The sequence below is a fragment of the Thunnus maccoyii genome, chromosome 12, assembly GCF_910596095.1.
Source record: "Thunnus maccoyii chromosome 12, fThuMac1.1, whole genome shotgun sequence".
Classification (NCBI taxonomy): Eukaryota; Metazoa; Chordata; class Actinopteri; order Scombriformes; family Scombridae; genus Thunnus; species Thunnus maccoyii.
The window spans coordinates 21,383,996-21,404,563 of NC_056544.1; the positions used below are offsets into that span (position 1 = coordinate 21,383,996).

Consider the following 20,568-nt stretch of genomic DNA (forward strand, 5'->3'; position numbering starts at 1 on the left):
TTAGACTTTGTTATATTTAGTGATAGCTCTCTTTCACCACACCTTTCTCATGAAGACTTAATGTAGCAACACCGAATTTAGTAGGGACGCACTCAGAACTAGTAAATAATTACACACATTATTATGTTATTTGCTTGGCCAAGCGTGACCTTAGCTGGGGCCCAGGCTCTAGTTAACAGGCTGACTAGCAGGACGTGGTCCACGGTGGAAATAATAAGGGAAAGGAGCGGAATTAATTGGGTTTGATTAAGAACACTTTTCAAAGGGACACCATTTTCCCCTCTTGACATAATTGGGGATCACTCAGAGGGTGGGGGGGATTTGAAGGCTGGCGCCAGTTGCTCGTCTTCGTCCCAGTGTTCACTTTTAGGAAAAGGACATGTCACTCAAACAGCAACCCCTTCTTCACCTTACAGACACACATGTGCATAGCATACACCCACACACATTAATGACTTAATTTTTCATTGCATTGACTAACATTCACTAACTAATAACTAATTTTAGCCTTAACCATAACTGATAAATGCCCAACTGACCATAATGCTGACCTGTAGAAACCATATTAGCAAGTGCTAATTGTAACTGAGGGGAAACCAAACTGGCAACATAAGGTTTGTCTTCAATATAGACAATCAACCGGCTTTACTGCCTTCGTCTATAACAGTATTTTCCAGAATCGGGGTTTCAAAATGAGGAAGTATATAGCTGGTTTGCAAAAAAAAACGTATATCGTTCTAAACCATACTAACTGGAAAGCAATTGTTGTGTTCAGTTTGAATCCAGTTTATTACAGTGGAATGGGTAGGTATAGAAATGACCATGTGTATGTTCAGTATGTTCCACACATATTTGTACTTAATCGTTGCCAATATTGGATAAGTACTGTACTTCTTTTAATCCTCAGGCACAACAAGCAAGTGACACATTGGTTTGTGCACATAAGAACACCTCTCTCCAACAAGAGTTGCTTGCATTTCAGTAATGGTGTGAGTGTCGGCCTGTGTGGTCTGGGGCTTCGTCCTCTGAGGTGTTGGAGGTATCTGGCTTTATCTCTACTCTCATCCTGTATACAAAATGTGTCTGCATCAACATCTCATTCATTTTACAAAAAAAGCAGTAAGATCAAATAGGAGACTCTTACCTTGTTCCATTATACTTGCTGGGACTGACAGGATGGGAAGGCAACAAAAATGTGTTTGTGGCCGACTTGACCGCCTGTCATCAGTAGATGTGATCTGTCCATACTGTTAAAAGTTGTTTCAGGTCCTGTGTGTACAGAACAGACATGGAGAGTTATTTAGACTGCTAAATAATTTTACACAGTAAGTTTTTTTCATGTTGTTTTCGGGATCAATTTTTGAACCACAATGGTGAGCAGGAGTAAAGACTTTTGTGAAAGTCAATGAATAGTCTTGATTGGATACTTTATATACACATAAATTGAACTATGAGTACTTACAACTACTAATGCTTGGAATATCTGTAATTTATAAGAGAGGATGTACACCAGTATCATTTACCTGTAACCCTACTTGATTGGTGAGAGCGCTGCCATGTCTGTCAGATTCCTCCAAAATTTTACTGTCAAGCGTTTTATGTCAGAGAGGGAAAGAACTAAAGAGGAATTTACCAGGTTATGATATTACTGGTATGAGTAGACTTAACGACAGCATTTAGACTTTGTGATCAGTTATTTAATTAAAATGTAATTTAATTGCAACATTTGAGAGGCCATTCACAAAACCTGGCCAACATACTGACTGGCACACTGAATTAGATGCAAGAATGGTACAATGAAAACCTTATCACTTTGTACAACTTTAATGATTTGTCAACTAGTAGACAGTCCACTCTAAATGTTAAATCATACCCTTTGTTTAATAGTAAATCTTAACAATGCAATGTAACAATATAATTAATAACATATCTTAAATAGACCTCTTTACAGGTATCTGACGTGATTTTTTTAAAATGTTCCCTTTAAGCAGTATTACACATAAACAATGACATGCAGCTATCCCTCATGCGATGTCGCAAAGCAGGGCGACACCACGCAAGATCCAGTGGTCTGGTGCCTGGGTGGTAGGCAACACCACTGCTGTGATGTAATTCAAGTCTGTGCGCCTTGGTTTCTTGTAAATGGGGCAGACATAAAGCTTAGGATCCACAGGGGCGGTGGAGTTGATGGCAAACATGTGGATGACAGGCAGGGGTGTGAACAGCACTTTGGGTGAGGACTCGATGAGATGAATGTTCTTCCTGTCCCAGCCGGCACCGTCCAGGTACAGACCATAAACATAAACTCCCTCCTGTTGAGGAAAGGCAGTCAGTGAAAAGTGTATTTCCTAAAAGAATAAACATTACTTGTTTGTGAAAAATGTCTGTCTAAATTTATCAAGACTATAAGTGTTAGCTGAATTTGAGATTTATGTATTATTATAAGCTGGTGTTCTGCTAATATTTGCATGCTTTCTGACTCACCGTAGGGGCAGCTGTTATCTCCTCTCTTGCCTGCTTCAGTACTTTGTTGTGCAGGGTGACTGTGTCCAGAGCCCAGCCTTTGTTTGCCCTTGTTACTTCTTGTCTCATAGCTGTTAGAAAACCTGCAATCATCAGCCAGGACAAAGATAGTTATAAATTGATATCAGTATTGTAATATGATATCAATTCAACCTCAGCTGATGTTGACATTTGCTTGGGGTCTTCATTTTAGGTCATCTTACTACCGACAAACTCAATATGCATCAATCAGTCGGTATGAATCTGTTAGAATTCATTTATTTTCCTTTAAGCATAAAACCACAGTGACTTAAGATGAGCATTTATACAACTAGTCTAGTCTTTAATCTGTTTATTGGTGGAAGACAATTTTAAAAATTGCCTTATTCTACAAAAGCTTGGTACTCACCCTGTGGGTTGAAGAAACCTGTCATCCAAAAGGTTTTGGGCCTTCCTTCAAACACCCAGCAGTGGAACTGTTTGTTTCTCTCCAGAAGCTCAGTGAACCAAAAGCCAAGTGTGGATGACTCCCAAGAGATTTTCCTCCACAGGTTTGGCACACGGGCATCAAAAATATTGTCCAGGGCATCACGGAGGTTCTGGGAGTAAAGTACAGATCAGTAGTTTCACAGCACTTTGAACCCTCACAAAAAAACCTTTTTTTGAAAGATAGTTTGATGACCGTATATTCAGGAATACAAATAATTTTTGCACTTTGTTTTGTATTATATTCAAAATAAAATGTTTCAGTATTATAATATGCACATATTCAGTGAATATTAATTGTCAAAACATGTTAGAACTGAATTACAAACATGTACTGAAGTTAGTATTTTAAGAAACTAATGGTGAAGCGTGGGTGTTTTAGAGTGATCAAAGGGATGACTCAGTGATCTGACCTCACTCATTATGATAGTGCCATCAATTGCCAGCTTCAGGTCAGTCAGACTAGTGCGCACTACACCGATGATCCTTTGCATTCGATCCACTTCCTGACGTAGGAAGATGTTCATTGGGTTCAGAGCACCCATCTTCAACAGTCGTGCTCTGACCTTAATCCATCAAAGTTGCATAGTTTAGTTTTTAGATTATAGTCAGTGCAAAGGTTGGTGACTAAAACCCTATAGACCAAACAAACGGACCTCATGTGGCACATAATTAGGGGGCAGTTTGTCCAACATATCCTCTGCCATGCTGTAAACAATGGACTCCCGAGTCGCTCCTGACCCCCCTCCACTTTCTTTGGGCTGGATATTTGTGATTGTATCGAGCACTTCAGCAGATGTGTTCGTCTGGTATCTGGTCAACATTGAACACCAAGCACAATGTGTGATTTTAGCAATATCATACATTATAAACAGTACTTGAGAGATTAAGCATAATGTCAGCTTACGTGATGTCAGCATTAGGATGCAGCCCCAACGCTTGGGGTGAATCTATAGTAGGCAAGCTCTGGATATATTCCATATACTCCTCTACTGTCTTACACACTGGAATTTTGTAGCCCGTGTAGAAGCAAAATGATGGATCAAACATCTTTTTACTAAACCACACCTGCAATTAAAAATGTTAAACAGTTAAATAAAATACTGGATCAAAGAGAAATAATTGTCCTTTTAAAAATATGTTTTTAGTATTTTGGTATTATCCAGTACATTCAGTTGTCAATGGTGCTGTTGAATTGCATTGCTTTATATTATATTGTATTGTTTCCTATATGTAATCTACAAGAAATTCCAGATTAGGAAAAAATTCGATTATTACTCGAGCAAAACACTTCAGTAGGCGTTTGTCATAGTCATCTGTGACCCTTCCTCCATACTGAACTTCGGCTAGCATGTAACGCACAGTTACCCATGAGACATCCTGTGAGGAAAAAGCAAAAGGTGGTAAGTGAGGAAAGATGATAAGAAATTCTTAAAAATTAGACCTCTGAATCCTCACCTTCTTGGGACCACAATCATCCAGGTGTCTCTCAACAAATTCAACACTTGCAGTGAAATCAGCAGAGTTGAATTCATAAGGTATGTTCCAACCCAATGGTCCAAATTTGCGCCGTTCCTCAAAAAGGAAGCAATAAAACAATTTATCACATATTGAATCAAGCCACTGAGCATGAGTTAACACTAAAGAAAAAGACTTTGTGATTATGAAGACCTGTCTTCTCTCGCTGTCTTAGAGAGAACAAACTGAAAAAGATGAGCAGATTTGACATTATGTTGTTCAATCATGGATGAAGTGTGAACCTGAAGTGTGTGAACAGTAAAGCGCACTTTGCCTTTTTAAAACATTAATGGCTCAAATCATGATAGGCTATCAGAAGTATTTCATCATCATAACAAGTGATGAACACCAGAGAAATATATCAGATAATCATACAAAACATTCTGGGCAAGATTTATTGAGAAAATGGTGTTGCATTTATAATGTTAGTGACTTGTGAGTTCCACCAAGTTTAGCCACACCTTGGTCAGAATTATAATAAAATGGCAAGTAATACAACACACATTATATTATATATAGTAGAAATAGGATTTAGGAAGTTAATTTGTATACAATTGGTTAAATTGTATACAATTGCTTAAATCCTATATATATAATTAAAAAAAATCAAATGAATTCTTTTGATCCTTCTGTGCTTCTAGTTTGAACTCTGCCAAGGTCTAAATATTTTGTCACTGGCTCCTCTAAATAAAGCTCCCTTTCCTCATCAGTGATCATTACCTGCACAGCAGTGTGGAGAAAGGCCACACTGTACAGCAAAGGCTTCCACGTGGGCAGGTTGCTGACTTCCAACTGGATCTGTGAAATTCCTGCAAATGTTCGTTTTAAGCCAGCACGCACACCTTGGGGTGGATCGTTGGTAAACTTGATAGATGACTGGAGGTGAAGAGGTGAAAATGTTTGCTTGAAGCTTGTTCATGTACTGTACATGTTTATAAATTCATCACGGTATTTATAGAGGTTAGGTGTCACCTGTAGGAGTGTGATGGAGAATAGATTGTGTGGTTCCGTGGTAATCCACACCCTGAAAGTATCATGCATGGTCTCTGCTGTAGAGATTGTTTCTAGCAGTTCATCCATAAACTCCAGACCCAGGTGGCAGTTCTGCAGAAGGACCCAGCCTCCCTATGTATATCCAGACACAGATCCCACAGATCAGGTAAAGTAGTCAGCCATCAATGTAATACTTGATCAACTCAGAATACACACTTGTGCCATTGACATCTGAACGAGCTTCCTTGCATGCACCTCCTGCCCTTGCCCCATGGATATAGCTCTGCATTCTGTAAGACACAACAATATAGTGAGAACATGACACAAAGTAAGCAATCGTCAGGGTTAAGATGAGACACTTAAAACAATGGAATATTAATACGGGAGTAATGCTCACCGAGTTCAAGTTTCTTTGCAAGTCCTTCAATTTGTTCAGTAGGATCTGAGCCCATGGAAAGGAAGCAAATTAGTGGGGTGCGAGGGTCACTCTCCTCCCATGTGCTGTGAAGGTTCAAAATGACCGGCTCCGCAAACTTCATGCCCATGGATTCTCCCACATACTTTCTGGCCTGAGACAAGGTACGATCAGGACACCAAGACCTGTAAAAAAATGGATTGTAGGATGATTGAATGAAATGTTATATTGTGTATTTGAACACATGCAGTAAGCAATGTGACTGGCAGCAGGGCTCAACCTTATTAGCAAAAGTTTGTTGAAGACATCAAGGGCGTTGTATCCATCTGGGATGACACATTCCTCTGGAGCATCAGCATTTAGCCATGCTTTCCAGGCCTTTCCATTTTGAGACACCTACAAAATATGTAAATAGCAACACTTTTTATAGACACATTTATGAATAAATCAGATGAAGATATGATATAATCCATAGAGCTTTAGCTCACCTGGTTTATAATGTTAGAGAACTGTTGCAATTTGCTGAGTTCCACCAAGTTAAGCCATACCATATCAAGGATCCAACTGAATGGCTTTGAGGGACATGTCTTCAGGTCAAGAGCTGCACCACCTATATGTATATATAAGATGTCAACATGTTAAAATACACCATAGAAAAAGGTAGATTAACTTTTCTTGTTAGTGATGATCATCTTACCTTTGATAAGAATCTGAAATTTGTTATGCTCTATTCTGTTATTCTGTAAGTCAATCTTGAGGGCCAGCAAAAGGGTGAAGATGAACTTATGGTTTTCATACAAGCCTCTAACTGTGTATCTGAACACTTCATAAGTCAGATGTTCAATGATGTTTGCAATTCGCTTCTGAGTTTTTGAGGACTTCTCAGATCTGTGGAAACATATTCATGATAGTAGCAATAGTAAACACAGGAAAGATTTAATGTATGAACAGTGTGCAACAAGGATATCCTCCTCCAAGGCCATTATTTGGTAAAAATGAAGGTTGTGTTTAAATTGTCATCTTTTTTGGTTTAGTTTAAATTTTTAGGCAGGTTTCACAAGGTACAGTGTATTCAAAAAGTATGCAGACCCCTTCACTTTTTCACATTTTGTTATATTGCAGCCTTATGCTAAAATTGTTTACATTCATTTTACCCCACATCTACACTCAATAACCCATAATTACAAAGCAAAAACAGATTTTTTTGCAAATGTATTAAAAAGGAAAAACTGAAATATCACATTGACGTAAGTATTCAGACCCTTTGCTTTGACACTTGACATTTAGTTCAGGTGTCTTCCATATCTCTAGATCATCTTTGAGATGTTTCTACACCTTAATTGGAGTCCACCTGTGGTAAATTAAATTGATTGGACATGATTTGGAAAGGCACACATCTGTCTATATTAAGGTCTCACAGCTGACAATGCATATCAGAGCTCAGAGACAGGATTGTGTCGAGGCACAGCTTGGTGGAAGGCTACAAACAAAATCTGCTACATTGACAGTTCCCAAGAGCACAGCGGCCTCCATAATTCTTAAATGGAGGAAGTTTGGCACAACCAGGACTCTTCCTAGAGCTGGCTGCCCGGGCCAAACTGAGCATTTGGGGGAGAAGGGCAAGAGAGGTGACCAAGAACCTGATGGTCACTCTGTCTGAGCTCCAGAGATCCTCTGTGGGGATGGGAGAAACTTCCAGAAAGTCAACCCTCACTGCAACACTCCACTGGCTTTAGGGCAGAGTGGCCAGATAGAAGCCTTGCCGTGGTGAAAGACACAGGACAGCCTGCTTGGAGTTTGCAAAAAAGCACCTGAAGGACTCTCAGACTGTGAGAAATAAGGGGTGCTTTTCAGGGGTCTGGGGCAGGGACTGGGAGACTAGTCAGGGTTGAGGGAAAGCTGAGTGGAAGTACAGAGATATCCCTAAAGGTGCAATATGTAAAAATTTGTCACCTGTCGAATTCATACTCCACACTTGGGGGCAACATATCCCCCAAGGGCAAACTGGATGCTACAGTGACTCAGTATCACCTCTTGAGGTACAAAGTGGTATTACGAGACAGGACAGGCAGGGGTTATTCTTACCCTTTAATGAAAACCTGGACCTCAGACTGGGCCAAAGGTTCACCTTCCGACAGGACAATGACCCTAAGCACACAGCCAAGACAATGCAGGAGTGGCTTAGGGTCAACTCTGTGAATGTCACTGAGGGGCCCCGTCAGAGCCCTGAGTTGAACCCAATCAAACATCTCTGGAGAGACCTGAAAATGGCTGTCCACCGATGGTCCCCATCCAACCTGACAGAGCTTAAGAGGATCTGCAGAGAAGAATGGCCGAAAATCCCCAAATCCATGTGTGCGAAGCTTGTCGCGTCATATCCAAGAAGACTCGGGGCTGTAATCGCTGCCAAAGGTGCTTCAACTAAGTACTGAGTAAAGGGTCTGAATACTTATGTCAATGTGATATTTCAGTTTTTCCTTTTTAGTAAATTTGCAAACATTTCTAAAAAAGTGAAGGTGTCTGAATACTTTCTAAATGAACTGTAGTTACTGAGTAACGTAGTATGACATGTAGGGTCATAGTAGAAATGCTGTTCCATGCTCAAACAAGCAACAAGATTATTCAAAAATATTTCTTAAACTGGTTTAAATTAGATCATACCTTGCTAGTGACAGGTCGAAGATTTTGAGGAACTGACCCAGTGAGGTCTGGTACATGACATTGACCATGCTCATCTCTGTGATGAGGAAGTAAAGGATGCTACCTCGGGAGGCAACAGGTCGATATTCTGCTTGAGCTACATTAATCTTCAACTCTGCATCTGCTGCAACACTGAGCTTTGCACTAACTTCAGCAGCAGTTTGCTTAGTGACACTCAAAATGCCAATCATGGAGTCATCATCAACCAAGGAACCTTAAATTACACAAACAGAAACACTTTTTAGTTTTCAAAAATATATTATGACATCACAGGTTTCCAAGAAACTGGCATGAACCTACAACAATGACTGATGTACCTTTTGTGCTGCTAAGTTTGTACAGCAGGTTGTCCTCCAACTCCTGCATCTTTCTCTTATTGGCAGTCACATCCTCAATTAGCTTAAGTCTCTCTGCCTCTAGTTCCTGTAAAAAGCATTAAAATAACTCACAACTTATCAGTGGATCTAAAAGCCACATGCAGCCTCAGACAGATCAATATTACATGCTTAATACCATAATAACACGGTGATAGAAGAGAGGACATTTACGTGATCGAGCCAGTCAAACCCAAACCGACACACTGTTGGTGTTTTAACCATTCAACCAACCATTATGTAATATTATTTTGAATTGATAGACCCATGTGAGAAAAATCTGTTATGTACAATCCAAAAAATAGACACTGACATGTTTCTCTGTGAGGATGACTCGACCAAGTAGCTGGTTTTCCAGGCCCTTCATGTTTACAGTGAAATCAATGATGGATGTCTTCGCACTGACTTCTGGCGAGTATGCTGGATTAGGCAGTTTGGTAGTTATATAGAGCTGGAATCCATCCATCACATTCACCTCCTTGTCTCCCACTTTAACCTACACAAGAAAACTCCAAGAATTTAAAAGAGGACATATTTTACAATTGTATCATCAATTACAAGCTGATATTACATTTGATTACCTTGAAACTCCTCCCAGATTTAATAAAGTTTTTCTCAAGGACATTGTCAAGAGCAGGGTCCAACTCCTCAGCTACATCTTCAATAAGCAGTGGGCGTCCCAAAGAAAGACAGTCTTCCAAATGAGTGCGAAAGAACTTGTGGTTGAGTGATGTGACCTGAAAGCAAGATGACACATTACTTCCATTTTATGCGTTACTGTACCAACAGCTAATTTGGGGGGGGGGAATGGCACAACTCAATTGCATTTCACTTAGGTGTTGTACTTGGAGTGCATTGGCCTTTTCTTTTTCCTTAATCCAAGCCTTTCCTTGAGTCTGGGGATCAATGAGGAGGGGATATCTTGTTGCTTTTGTGACAATGATACCGTTCTGCACTGATAAGTCATCTCCTGGCAGTCCTTGAAGGTTCCACTCACTTATCTTAAACAGATAAACAGAGGTGTGAATATGTTTCATCACATGAATACAATCTTGTGCAGCTACTGTAGAAGTGAGGTTTTTTTCTGCAAGTTTGTGTTGTTCTTACAGTGGGAGGGTCCACTAGGGCAGAAATTAGATTAAGATTTTCTGTGAAAGGGATTTTATGGCTTCTTAGTTCTGCCTCCCAGATGTCCTTCAACAACATATCACGGAAATTTTGGTTGAATGGCCCACAGTAAGAAAGGAAGCCAGTGAGCTGTAGCACATCACCCACAAGTCTGCCAAGGATAACAGAGGCAAATGGCATCATTTAAAGTCTTTCAGACATTCAGGATAAATACAATACAAATAAATACAAAAAATTGTAGATCTCTCCTGAAAAAGCCAAACCTAATGATAATAATAATAAATGTCCCCAACATTGTATGGGTTCCTGAAATATTATTTTTCAAGATTCTCTTCACTAGATTCTCTTTCCTTTGTAACCTACCTGTTGATCTGTGATTTAAATTCTTTGCTTTGCTCAATCCAGCGCACTTTTTCTCCACTAAGTCCATCAATAAGTGCAGATGCAGCCTGCATTTTATTCCTACACATCTCAGCATCATCCAGCAAGTCCTGAAAAAAACATGATCTTTTAGGTGACTCCAAATTTCAATTTCTAGCTTAAAGTAAATGCAATGTTTTATAAGGTTGAACCACACCTGTTTCTCTTTCATAGCAGCATCACATTTGGCCTTCACTTTGTCAAACTCGGCTTGCTTCTCGGCCAGCTGAGCCTGAGCACCGTTTAGCTCATTATTAGCCACTCTCAGCCTGCTTTCTTGAACTGCCAGGTTAGCCTAGTCACAGATAAAGGACATCAATGTTCACAAAACTTAGGGTACAGCATAGAAAAGATTTTTATAATTATCATATCATTTGCAACATATAATGCAAGGTATAAAATTGATTATGATCTTAAAGCTGTAATTTCTATCCTAAAAACTATAAAATGGGTGAGATCACACTCAAACATGCTTAAAATTCTCATCAGCTTTTGTTTCCTTTCATAACTAACATACTAGATTGCAGAACTAAAATAACTGAAAATGTGTCACTGTATATGTGATGAGTATTATTACATTATGTACATCAGCAAATAAAACCTATGGCTTAAGATGTGGATATCATTTATCCTTAAATACAGCACTACCTATGCCATATCTGCATCGCATAAATGATGAAGGTGAATTTTACCTTTAGTGGTAGCACCTCTTTGTTTATGCCAAAGAATGTGGCCATAGCACAGGTCCATGCAAGCAGACCAGCTACATTACCACACACTTTCTTTGCATTTTCCATTGTGTAATCCTCCATGTCAAAGTAGACCTGCAGAAGTTCTACAGTTTCCTCATTTATTTTGTCCTTTGGGAACTGCTGGAGGGAGGTCATGAAACCAGCACCACTCATGAGCTATAGAGTAGACAAAGACAGACGGACAAAGGGGAGCCATGAGTAACTTCACAAAGTTGAATATTATGTGGTATTATTATTATTATTTACACTATGGAACATGCAAACTGGACCATACACACAGAAAACATTAATTTAGGTTCACATAAAGCACTTACAATGTGCAGGTTGTGAGGTGTAACTATAGAAATTTAATAAAAAAGGATATTTGCTACCTTCAGTGCTTCTGACCATGATGGTTTAAGACATTGCCTTTCCGGATCAATAGAGATAGAGTCTAACTTCTTTTGGAATAAAAGCAGGCAACAGTCCATAATCCTCATGATCAGATGTGGAGGCTTTGCCAGTTTTCTCACAGTGGCAACGTCAGCAGGCTTGATGGTCTGTAGAATTTCAAAGTATATCAAGTATACTACACACATAGTGTAAATACAAATATGCTCAACGCAAAAAAGTCACATAAATCTCACATTCAGTGCAGCTTTAGCCTCTTCTAAAGCTGGTTTTGCAGCCTCCAGTTTTTCTTCTGCAATAGCTTTCTCTACTCCAATTTCGTCCACAATTTTCTGGGCTTTATCCTTCACAATCTGGACTTCATTCTTGACAATGGTAGCAGCCTCTGCACTGACTGTCACCTCTGCCACCACCTTTGTGATTGCAACAAGAAATGTCTCATGTAATACTAGGTATCATATAAATGTCCGCAAACTGTTGACCTGTTATCCAGTTTTCCAGTTAACAAGTTGTTTTTCTTTTTTTTTCTTTTTTCTTTTACAAAACCTGGGACAGATATTTACTATTACTATAATATATACTACAGATATATTATTTACTATAATTAAAAATATTTAATGGAAAAGCCAATACTCCCTTACCCAATTAATGAACTTACTCTATATAAGATGTGTCATACTTGCCACAACCTTTGTTTGTTTTTTTATGTCACTTTTTCAGATTTTAGAGAAGTTGCACATGATCTATCCATTATCTATAACTGTGCATCTTTTGCAGGGTCATGGGAAGATGTAGTCTATATTATTATTTACCTTGTCAGCTTTGACAGATGCTATAGCCAGCTCTTTTTCCTTGATTTCAAGGTCCTTTGATAGTTGAGCCACAGACTTACTAGCCTCCATCAGTTTGTCCAATCCTGGAAATCAGTAACATCTTATAAAATCCTTTCCCTAAGTAGACCTTGCAAAGCTGTCCCAAAAAATCATCTTCATAGTATATCTTAGCTTTGCTGCTGAACTTCCTTACCGACATTCATACGCTCTGCAAGTGTGTTGATGTAGTTATGTTTTTCAGCATACAGTGTTTTGTAACCGTTTATAAAAGAGAGGTAGGATTTAGGGGTGACATGAGTTCTTCTTCGGAACCTGAAAGATAAAACAGCATACAACTTTAAGTTGTATATCTGGATATAAATAAATACAATGTTACAATGTCAATATAGATATGCTCTGTGTTTTATACCTTTCAAAGTAGCTTTCACAAGTGTTGGACACTTTGTCATGATATGTACCCATGGTGGTCACCACGGCAGCTTTCACATTAGCAGAGCAAACCATGGGAAACTCTGACAAGAAATAGTTGGACACAGCCACCAGAGCCTCATTGGGCCAAGGGGTGAACCAGTCCATTGTGCACCCAGATATCAACCCTGGAAATTTCAGAGATCGGGAGCGAAACTTCTGTCCCACCTGTCAAGGACAGTAGAAAAGGCTCTACAGTGTGCAAATGTAAAAAATTATTTGGACGCTCTGGTGTGAGTGACTCTAGATTATGACACCTGGATTGGCAATGTATACAGATGACAGTTGCTTTTGCTGGTTAAGATGACAAACGTTGGGGACAGCAGGTCATATCAGCTGTCGCTAATTAACATTGATTGTGTAAATAACTTGATGACAGAACATAATGAAACTTAGCTAATGTTGGGTTTGTGTGCTCTCTGCAGCTGGTGTCTGTACTCAGCCAAAGATTATTTGTGTTTTTGTGGTTCCTGCAAATACTCTTCTTTAGTAAAATAGTTAAAATGGTCTAGTTGATCACATCATGTCAATTTCAGGTGTTGCATTCTCTCAGTTAGAATTTCATTCATGCAGTATCATATCAACAATTAAGCAGCTTAACAATTAGTAGACATTCAGTATTTGTAGAGAGTTGCTTGTGAAAAAAAGGTGTGCCAAAGTCAATAGGTTACTGTTATTTCAATGTACTGCATACATATATAATCAACATTTAATGTCTTCTGTTGCTATGAACATTCATCTCACTATGTATACTGAGCGCCTTCAGCACAAAAATGCCTTTTGTAATGAATTTAGTTCTATTTTCTCTCATTTTCAAGTTGTAGTTGCAGGTTGTGAACATTAATAAGGCTGCCAATCAAAACTGTTTCTGTCCTCTCAGCTTACAGATTTTAGGTGAATCTTTTGAGTTGTAGTTATTTCTAACTTTAGTTTCTTCAAAAGTTGAACACCAACCCTAAATGGATTTGAATTGATTCAGCTTTGACAAGTAGCTTCAGTACTGAAGTCAGATTTAGTAAGCAGATTCGATACTGGATTCAAACCCCAAACATGATTGCAATGCCTCAAAAGAATAAGCAGTCTCTAAGTAGTTTAAAAAAAGGATGCATTAATGAAGCACAATGCATTCCTGTCCTTTGTTAAGTCTCAACTACATCCTGTATTTCAGATTAAATCTCCAGTATACTGTGAAATACAGAGAGAACTGGCAGTGATAAGCTTAATCAACATTGTGTGAACTCATTTGGCAAGAGCTTGAATGTAAAGGATGTTTATTTATATGTAAAAGTTCTGCACTGCAGGTTTTAAAAAAAGAAATGCGTTAGAGATGCATCCCCTTAGAATTACAGTGCCCCTAAATCTTTGTCTGTACCCCTTTTTTCAACTTAGGGGCACAACTGCCACTGAAAATAAAAGTAAGTGTGGAGCCATTATAGATACAATGTAATCTAACCAAAAACATTCACTTATACAGGAGTAGCTTCGTAAGTGCATGTGTAATATAGCAGTTCTACTTTGCTTCTTTTAAGCATGCAATGCAACAGAACAAATACTGAAATAATAATGAAATTACCGCAGCTGACAATTTAAACAAAAAGATCCAGAATAAATGTACAAAGATACAGTTTTTAAGCACCTGATCTATGGGTTACTGGCTTCTCATAATGGATGTACTGAGTTTTAACCTACCGGTGAGAAACACAGAACTACATGCAGATTCTTTCTGGACCGTGATATGAAGTAGTCATAAAGGTTGTCAAACGTTGGTGGAACACGAGGTAACTCCTTTTTCATCACAGAGATCAGGTTCTGGGTGATCTCTTGGATCTCATCTTTTGCAAAAAGGTTGGAGACCTGCGCACAGTTAATTCACAGTGAAGTCATTAGGACCAGCCAAAGCATTACTTTGAGATCTATTAGATTTATAGTAAATATTATAAGTTTGATCATTTATTAGGCAATGGCTGCTTTTAAATTTTTCTTATCGGCTTAACAAAATTTGGATTTAACTTGTAATTATTCAGTAAACTTAAATTGTTAATTTTATTTTTTACCTTTTTTTCATAATCATAATATAATCATAACATGGTTTATTGTTTCAATGATATAAATAGGAAAGTCCTCAACTACATTGTCTAAATAAAGACCAAGCTTGTTTGGGTGATCATGAATTGGGGGTTCACAGACATCAGTGCTTTTTACCCTCAAAGTGAAGTCCTCACCTCTCCAGAAGAAAGAACATTGTTGAGGTACTCAAGGAAGGCCTCATCTTTGATTTCATTGTCAGTAAAGATGAAGGTAATGCCTTTGCCTTCAGCCCCAGCTGTTTTATACAACACTTTCAGGTCATCCATGAAATTACTTATGTTGTATGTTCTGATGGAAAGACAAACACAGCAGTGTAAGAAACAAGTATCCCTCAAAGTGTGAATGCAGCAAAACAATAAGGATCAATAAGAAAACACAATTTTGGAAAACTGGATCTAAAATACCAACAAGGTTTCATGGAATACTTATTCAATTGCTTCTTGACAAACATTTTACAATATTGCATTTCTACAAACATTTTAAAACAAAAGACATGACTAACTATTATTGAATTTTCATTTTATTTATCACCTCATCTTGTTGCTGCATAGCTTCCCTCTACCAAGTTTCCTCACTAATGCTGAGAACAGTTTTTTATTTTTTCTCTTTTTACCTTGTCAATGTGATCTGGAAGATGTTGTATCCAGCTATGTATGAGGCCAGGCGAGTCAGGCTCTGTTTCCCTGATCCTCCCACTCCCACAAGCAGGGCATTTCCATTGTCCGTTCGAATGATACGTGAGATCTATAGGGAGGCAAATGTCAAATAAATCAGAATTATCTGTAGCCTTCACTACAGGATATGTATCTGTTAGATTGGCTTCTAAGCTGACCTTGACAAGATGAGTCATGGCATCTGTGAAGAAAACTAAATCTAGGCTGGAGCCTCTGATGACCTCGTTGTGCTGGGTCTGATACATCATTAGCTTTTCTGATAAGAACTCAAAATTTGGCACCTGGAAGAATGTTACTTTGCTCAGATGATGGTGACATAATCAGTACAAATATCATTAAATGGCCTAAATACCAAGGTCATACCAATTCATAAATTTTGGGGGCATCAAAACAGGCATCATCATCCTCTTCTCCAGTGGGCTCAGGGGCATCTCGCAGGAAGTCGACAAAGTATGGCTCAGGATGAAGTTCTGGTACAAGGTCGGGGTCAACATGCTCTTGGATCACACGAGATACATTCTTCTCAAACCACTCTCTGTCCTCAGAGCAAATAAACCTATAGAAAAATACATTTCGGTTTGCCTTCTTGCCATTTTGTTGTATTTAAAAGGGGATTTGCTGTATGTAAGAACTTCACCATACCTATCAGCAATCACCCTCGTACATTCACTCTTGAAAAGAGCCAGGAGAGTGGGGATATCATCACACTCATCAGCCTTGACATTTAGCATTCCTTGCCAGATCCTGGACAAGTCTCTCAAATTGAAGATGTAGTGGAACTTGGATGGTGTGGGAAGCATTTTTGCCTTTAATGTGAAATCATACAATCAAATCATGTCTTCATTAATAAATCTATCACTTAAATCAATTTCACATTATTTTTCAAGTGATTACCTTTGTCCATTGCCATAAAATCCTCCCAGCAGACACAAGACACTTCACCATATCTGATATCTCAGGCTTGAAATTCCTGCAAGTATCGAAATATCCACAGCCAATTATACCTGTAGAAAGAGAGCATGAGAAAATAGTGTTTCATTCAAACTGATATATAGTAAGCAGAAAAAAATGTCATTTTAGGGACAGGTACCAAAGATCTTATCAATGGAGGTGTTAGATGGCAGAGTACAATTGAAGACAGTAAACTGTCTCTTCAGTCTTTGTGGGATGTCGTTTCTCCCACCACCAGGATGAATCATGGCAGCCAGTATCTGTACATCCACAATAGTGGTGAAGTCTCCTGGTTTGTCCAAATTATACATGCCACTCATTTCCATCATCTGCCGGACTATCTCATTGGTAATCTGTTGGACAGTCACATACAGTAGTTACTCTAACTGAATTGACTGAACATGAAATAGTAAATATATAACAAAACCTGCTATATAAGCACCTGATCTCCCCATTCATTGACAATAGGCATGTTTACATCATCAATGAAGACAGTCATCCTGCGTCCCCCTGGGGGCCCATAGGTACTGCCAATTCGTTTCTCAATGTAACTCTCCACTGTTCGCTGTAATGAAAAATAAACATTGCTTTTGCAAACAAAACCCTATTTTAAAACTTTACAACGACAACCATACAGAACATGAGAAATATTCTACCTGAAACATCATGGGCTCTGTCGCAGAAGAGAAGTTCAGAGACTTGGAAAGGTCTGTTTCAGGATCATACTTTTTTGTGTGGCTTTTTATCATCACTGTCTTGGCTGTCCCTTGTTCACCAATAAGCAATACAGCCTATACAAATAAAATATATCAAATCTTTCACAGATATACCCTAAACAAAAATAAGTAACTACTTTTTAAATGAAAAACACATCTATTAAAAAGGGACAAGATCACCTTGCGTTGTTTGGCAATGGTTTCCAACAAGAAAGATGTTCTTGTGTTATCCACATTTGGCACAAGGATGGAGGCATAGTCTGGCACATGGTCTGTTGGATAGACATACTCCCCCACATGGTGATTCCAATGACACCACTCACCTGAAACAGAAATTACCATACATACAGTTGTTATACCTCACTTAAAAACTAGATAAAAAAGAGGTGGCATTAAATGTATGAAATGGATGTACCATTTGAGTTGACCATGTATTCAAACATAGTCTCTCCTGGTTGTGTTTGAGGCACATCAATGTTGCTGTCATGTGCTCTGATATAAGCCTCCAGTTTATCACGATCCTCCAACTCCAAAAGGGCTCCCAGACTCCACATTAGACAGAAGACAAAGAGGCACTCTAGGTGTTTGCTACCAACTAAGCCCCCTGTCTCCTTGGTTGGGATGAGGCCCTCCAGCAGATTCACAGACTAAGGGTAGATCATAATCAGATTATTCCATGTTTCCAGAAAAAAAGTTTAGAGCATTATCCAATTCCTGTCCAACATAGAAATTTCTTCTTGGTACATACCTGCATTATGTAGTTGCACTCCAAAAGCTCCATTTTGGGTTTAAGGTTCTGCTTCATAAACAAGTAAGCATCCTCAAATATCTTGTCATATAAATCCATAATGCTGCTTGCTTCTTCTGCATTGCGCTTGTTAGCCCATCCCTAAAACATAAAGCCTGTATTCAACCTAAGCACTCAATTGTAAGAGAAGCATTGTTTCTATCTACAAAGACTCTCTCCGCTGATGACTGATGACTGATGGATGACTGATGACAACTGTACCTGCAGTATGGGCCTCCAGCTGAGAGCTGAAGAGCTCATGAAGACCATACCCACCCGGGATACAGTAGCAGGGGAGGCATTATCCATGTTGTGCACCTCAAACACCAGCTTGCATGATGGAGACATCGTGATGCGATCACCATTAGCCAGAGTCAGTGTTTTGTTATCATCCAGCACAGAGTTGAGGTTCTCAATCCATATGGCATCCACAGGACCATCCAGCACAATCCATATGAACTCTCCTGCAGGGAATCCATCATAAGCCATTAAAATTCAATTATTAAATTCTAAAACTCTCTCTTCTACACTTCACTCGGCTGGGTAGCTTTGGCTCAGAAGCAAGTGCAATTCATCCACCAATAGCAGGGTTGGAGGTTCAATCCTCAGCGTCTCATATCTACATGTTAAAGTGTCCTTGAGCAAGACCCTGAACCTGAAGACACTGAAATGGCTCTAGATGGTCAGACCAGCACTACATACCTAGTGTGTGTAGGTGGGTGTGTGTGAATCAGAGGTAAACTGTAAAGCTCTTTAAGTTCAAGCAATAATTAATTAAATAATACAATGAGTAGTGTAAAAAAATTCTAAAGGCAATATATGACATAAATTCAGACATATTATTTAAATGTGCACTAAACCTTGTGTCACAAACCTTTCTTGGCTTTTAGCGTCCTCCTCCACAGAGTGGAAAAAATACCATCTGTCCAATCATTGGTGGCTGCATCTAGGCGGCCAAACATCTGCGGTGCAGTGATGGCCTTTGGGTTCATGCGCAACTCTCTGTGTGGGGTTCCACATTCAGTCATAGCTCGCATGAGGATGTTGATGACTGTGGTCTTCCCAGCTCCACTTGGGCCCAGAGTCATCAGGCCGTGGCGTACACGTGAAGCCTCATAAAGCTGGTGGTAACAGTAACATAACAGTTAGAGTGGTATTTTCCAAATTATAACTTGGTAAAACACAAGACAACAACAGGAGTAAAACGTGTGGATGAACAGGTAATGAGGTACCTGGACTAACTTAAGGTTCCATGGGGGGTGGTTGACAATACCAGCAAGCTCAACTTGATGAGCTACAGCAGCTTGAAGTTCAACATATGTGCTCCCATCCAGCTGGATACCAGGGAAAAGGTCATTGATCAGACTAAGAAAGAGAGGCTCATCCTCATCCACCTGAAACAAATAAAAAGATCCACATACAGTGTCTGTCTACACAGTAAAATATAAAATATATTATCCCTGTTTGTCAGTAGAGTTCCTCTCATACCAGTTTAGAAAGATTCATGTCACGCAGCACTCTCATGACAGTGCTGGACTCTGAGTCATCGGGTCGGGCTCTCTTACTGGCCCCTAGTGTTCTCAATACAGATAGGATGTTCCTTAGGCCAAAGTCATAGTGGACCTGGTAAAGAGTAGAGGTTGTGTCAATAATCATTCACTTTATGAATTAGGCACTGGCCATAAGCTTCTCACCTGTTTTGTGAGTTGTTCTTCACACAGTTTATAAAGGACAAAAAATTTCTGAGCCAAGATAACATTTTCATTGAATCCACAACTGGCCAGTTTGACTCTCATGATGATCTGCCAAAAACAACAGTGGGAAAGTGATTGTCAGTTAGGACTACAGCTAAAAGGAAGCAATTTACTCTTGAACAATACTAGCTTCGACCTACCTGCCGGTCTGGCACCATCATAGACACTGTCCTGAATTGCACTTTTAAGTTTTCAGGAAGTTCTTGACGACCTGCATATCCAGGGTTCTAGGATGGAATGACAACATGTTGGAATATATTTGATGTTCTCTACCCTTCTTTGAAATGTTTATTATAAGATTTATAAGATTTGTGCATTCTACCATAGTGATAAACAGGCCGAACTCTGGATTCAGGTCCACACAGTCTCCATCGGTAAAGATGAAAGTGCTTTTAAGCTTCTTGCGTGCTTGCAAGACAATGTAGATCTGCTGAGCAGCGACAGAAAGCACTGGCAGGTCAATTCTGTTGAACTCATCAAAGCAGCCCCAGGACCCTGATTGTGCAAGGCCTGAAACAAACAAACAAACAAACAAACAAACAAACAAAAAAATAGACAAAACTACAACATATGATACCTAAAATAGTACACCACACTGCTAGATGAATCATTTTATTGC

General features: G+C 39.1%; 1 protein-coding gene across 4 annotated transcripts in view; it reads right to left on the reverse strand.

Annotated features, from left to right (window-relative positions):
- Positions 1–1,808: 1,808 nt before the first annotated feature.
- LOC121909297 (dynein axonemal heavy chain 8-like) overlaps positions 1,809–20,568 on the reverse strand; it is a 41,609-nt gene continuing 22,849 nt past the window's right edge. For 3 of the 4 annotated variants that reach the window (XM_042429775.1, XM_042429774.1, XM_042429773.1), the window contains exons 45-93: positions 20,272–20,459; positions 20,090–20,176; positions 19,890–19,997; positions 19,684–19,818; positions 19,428–19,589; positions 19,070–19,316; positions 18,418–18,659; positions 18,157–18,297; positions 17,824–18,055; positions 17,589–17,731; positions 17,349–17,483; positions 17,135–17,257; positions 16,832–17,045; positions 16,636–16,745; positions 16,384–16,547; positions 16,105–16,297; positions 15,900–16,022; positions 15,681–15,811; positions 15,202–15,355; positions 14,669–14,833; positions 12,921–13,147; positions 12,705–12,823; positions 12,491–12,594; positions 11,915–12,091; positions 11,660–11,827; positions 11,229–11,444; positions 10,694–10,831; positions 10,480–10,607; positions 10,096–10,267; positions 9,834–9,989; positions 9,570–9,725; positions 9,302–9,484; positions 8,932–9,037; positions 8,576–8,828; positions 6,612–6,802; positions 6,403–6,524; positions 6,195–6,310; positions 5,897–6,099; positions 5,716–5,789; positions 5,479–5,631; positions 5,227–5,382; positions 4,447–4,563; positions 4,267–4,368; positions 3,896–4,056; positions 3,645–3,801; positions 3,402–3,554; positions 2,912–3,101; positions 2,485–2,606; positions 1,809–2,312 (exon numbers count right to left, since the gene is read on the reverse strand). In XM_042429775.1, coding sequence (XP_042285709.1) covers positions 2,025–2,312; positions 2,485–2,606; positions 2,912–3,101; positions 3,402–3,554; positions 3,645–3,801; positions 3,896–4,056; positions 4,267–4,368; positions 4,447–4,563; positions 5,227–5,382; positions 5,479–5,631; positions 5,716–5,789; positions 5,897–6,099; positions 6,195–6,310; positions 6,403–6,524; positions 6,612–6,802; positions 8,576–8,828; positions 8,932–9,037; positions 9,302–9,484; positions 9,570–9,725; positions 9,834–9,989; positions 10,096–10,267; positions 10,480–10,607; positions 10,694–10,831; positions 11,229–11,444; positions 11,660–11,827; positions 11,915–12,091; positions 12,491–12,594; positions 12,705–12,823; positions 12,921–13,147; positions 14,669–14,833; positions 15,202–15,355; positions 15,681–15,811; positions 15,900–16,022; positions 16,105–16,297; positions 16,384–16,547; positions 16,636–16,745; positions 16,832–17,045; positions 17,135–17,257; positions 17,349–17,483; positions 17,589–17,731; positions 17,824–18,055; positions 18,157–18,297; positions 18,418–18,659; positions 19,070–19,316; positions 19,428–19,589; positions 19,684–19,818; positions 19,890–19,997; positions 20,090–20,176; positions 20,272–20,459 — 7,805 coding nt within the window. In that variant the 3' untranslated portion in view covers positions 1,809–2,024. Of the gene's footprint in view, positions 2,313–2,484; positions 2,607–2,911; positions 3,102–3,401; positions 3,555–3,644; positions 3,802–3,895; positions 4,057–4,266; positions 4,369–4,446; positions 4,564–5,226; positions 5,383–5,478; positions 5,632–5,715; positions 5,790–5,896; positions 6,100–6,194; positions 6,311–6,402; positions 6,525–6,611; positions 6,803–8,575; positions 8,829–8,931; positions 9,038–9,301; positions 9,485–9,569; positions 9,726–9,833; positions 9,990–10,095; positions 10,268–10,479; positions 10,608–10,693; positions 10,832–11,228; positions 11,445–11,659; positions 11,828–11,914; positions 12,092–12,490; positions 12,595–12,704; positions 12,824–12,920; positions 13,148–14,668; positions 14,834–15,201; positions 15,356–15,680; positions 15,812–15,899; positions 16,023–16,104; positions 16,298–16,383; positions 16,548–16,635; positions 16,746–16,831; positions 17,046–17,134; positions 17,258–17,348; positions 17,484–17,588; positions 17,732–17,823; positions 18,056–18,156; positions 18,298–18,417; positions 18,660–19,069; positions 19,317–19,427; positions 19,590–19,683; positions 19,819–19,889; positions 19,998–20,089; positions 20,177–20,271; positions 20,460–20,568 lie in introns of those variants that run through there. The other variant, XM_042429777.1, reaches the window with a different exon arrangement.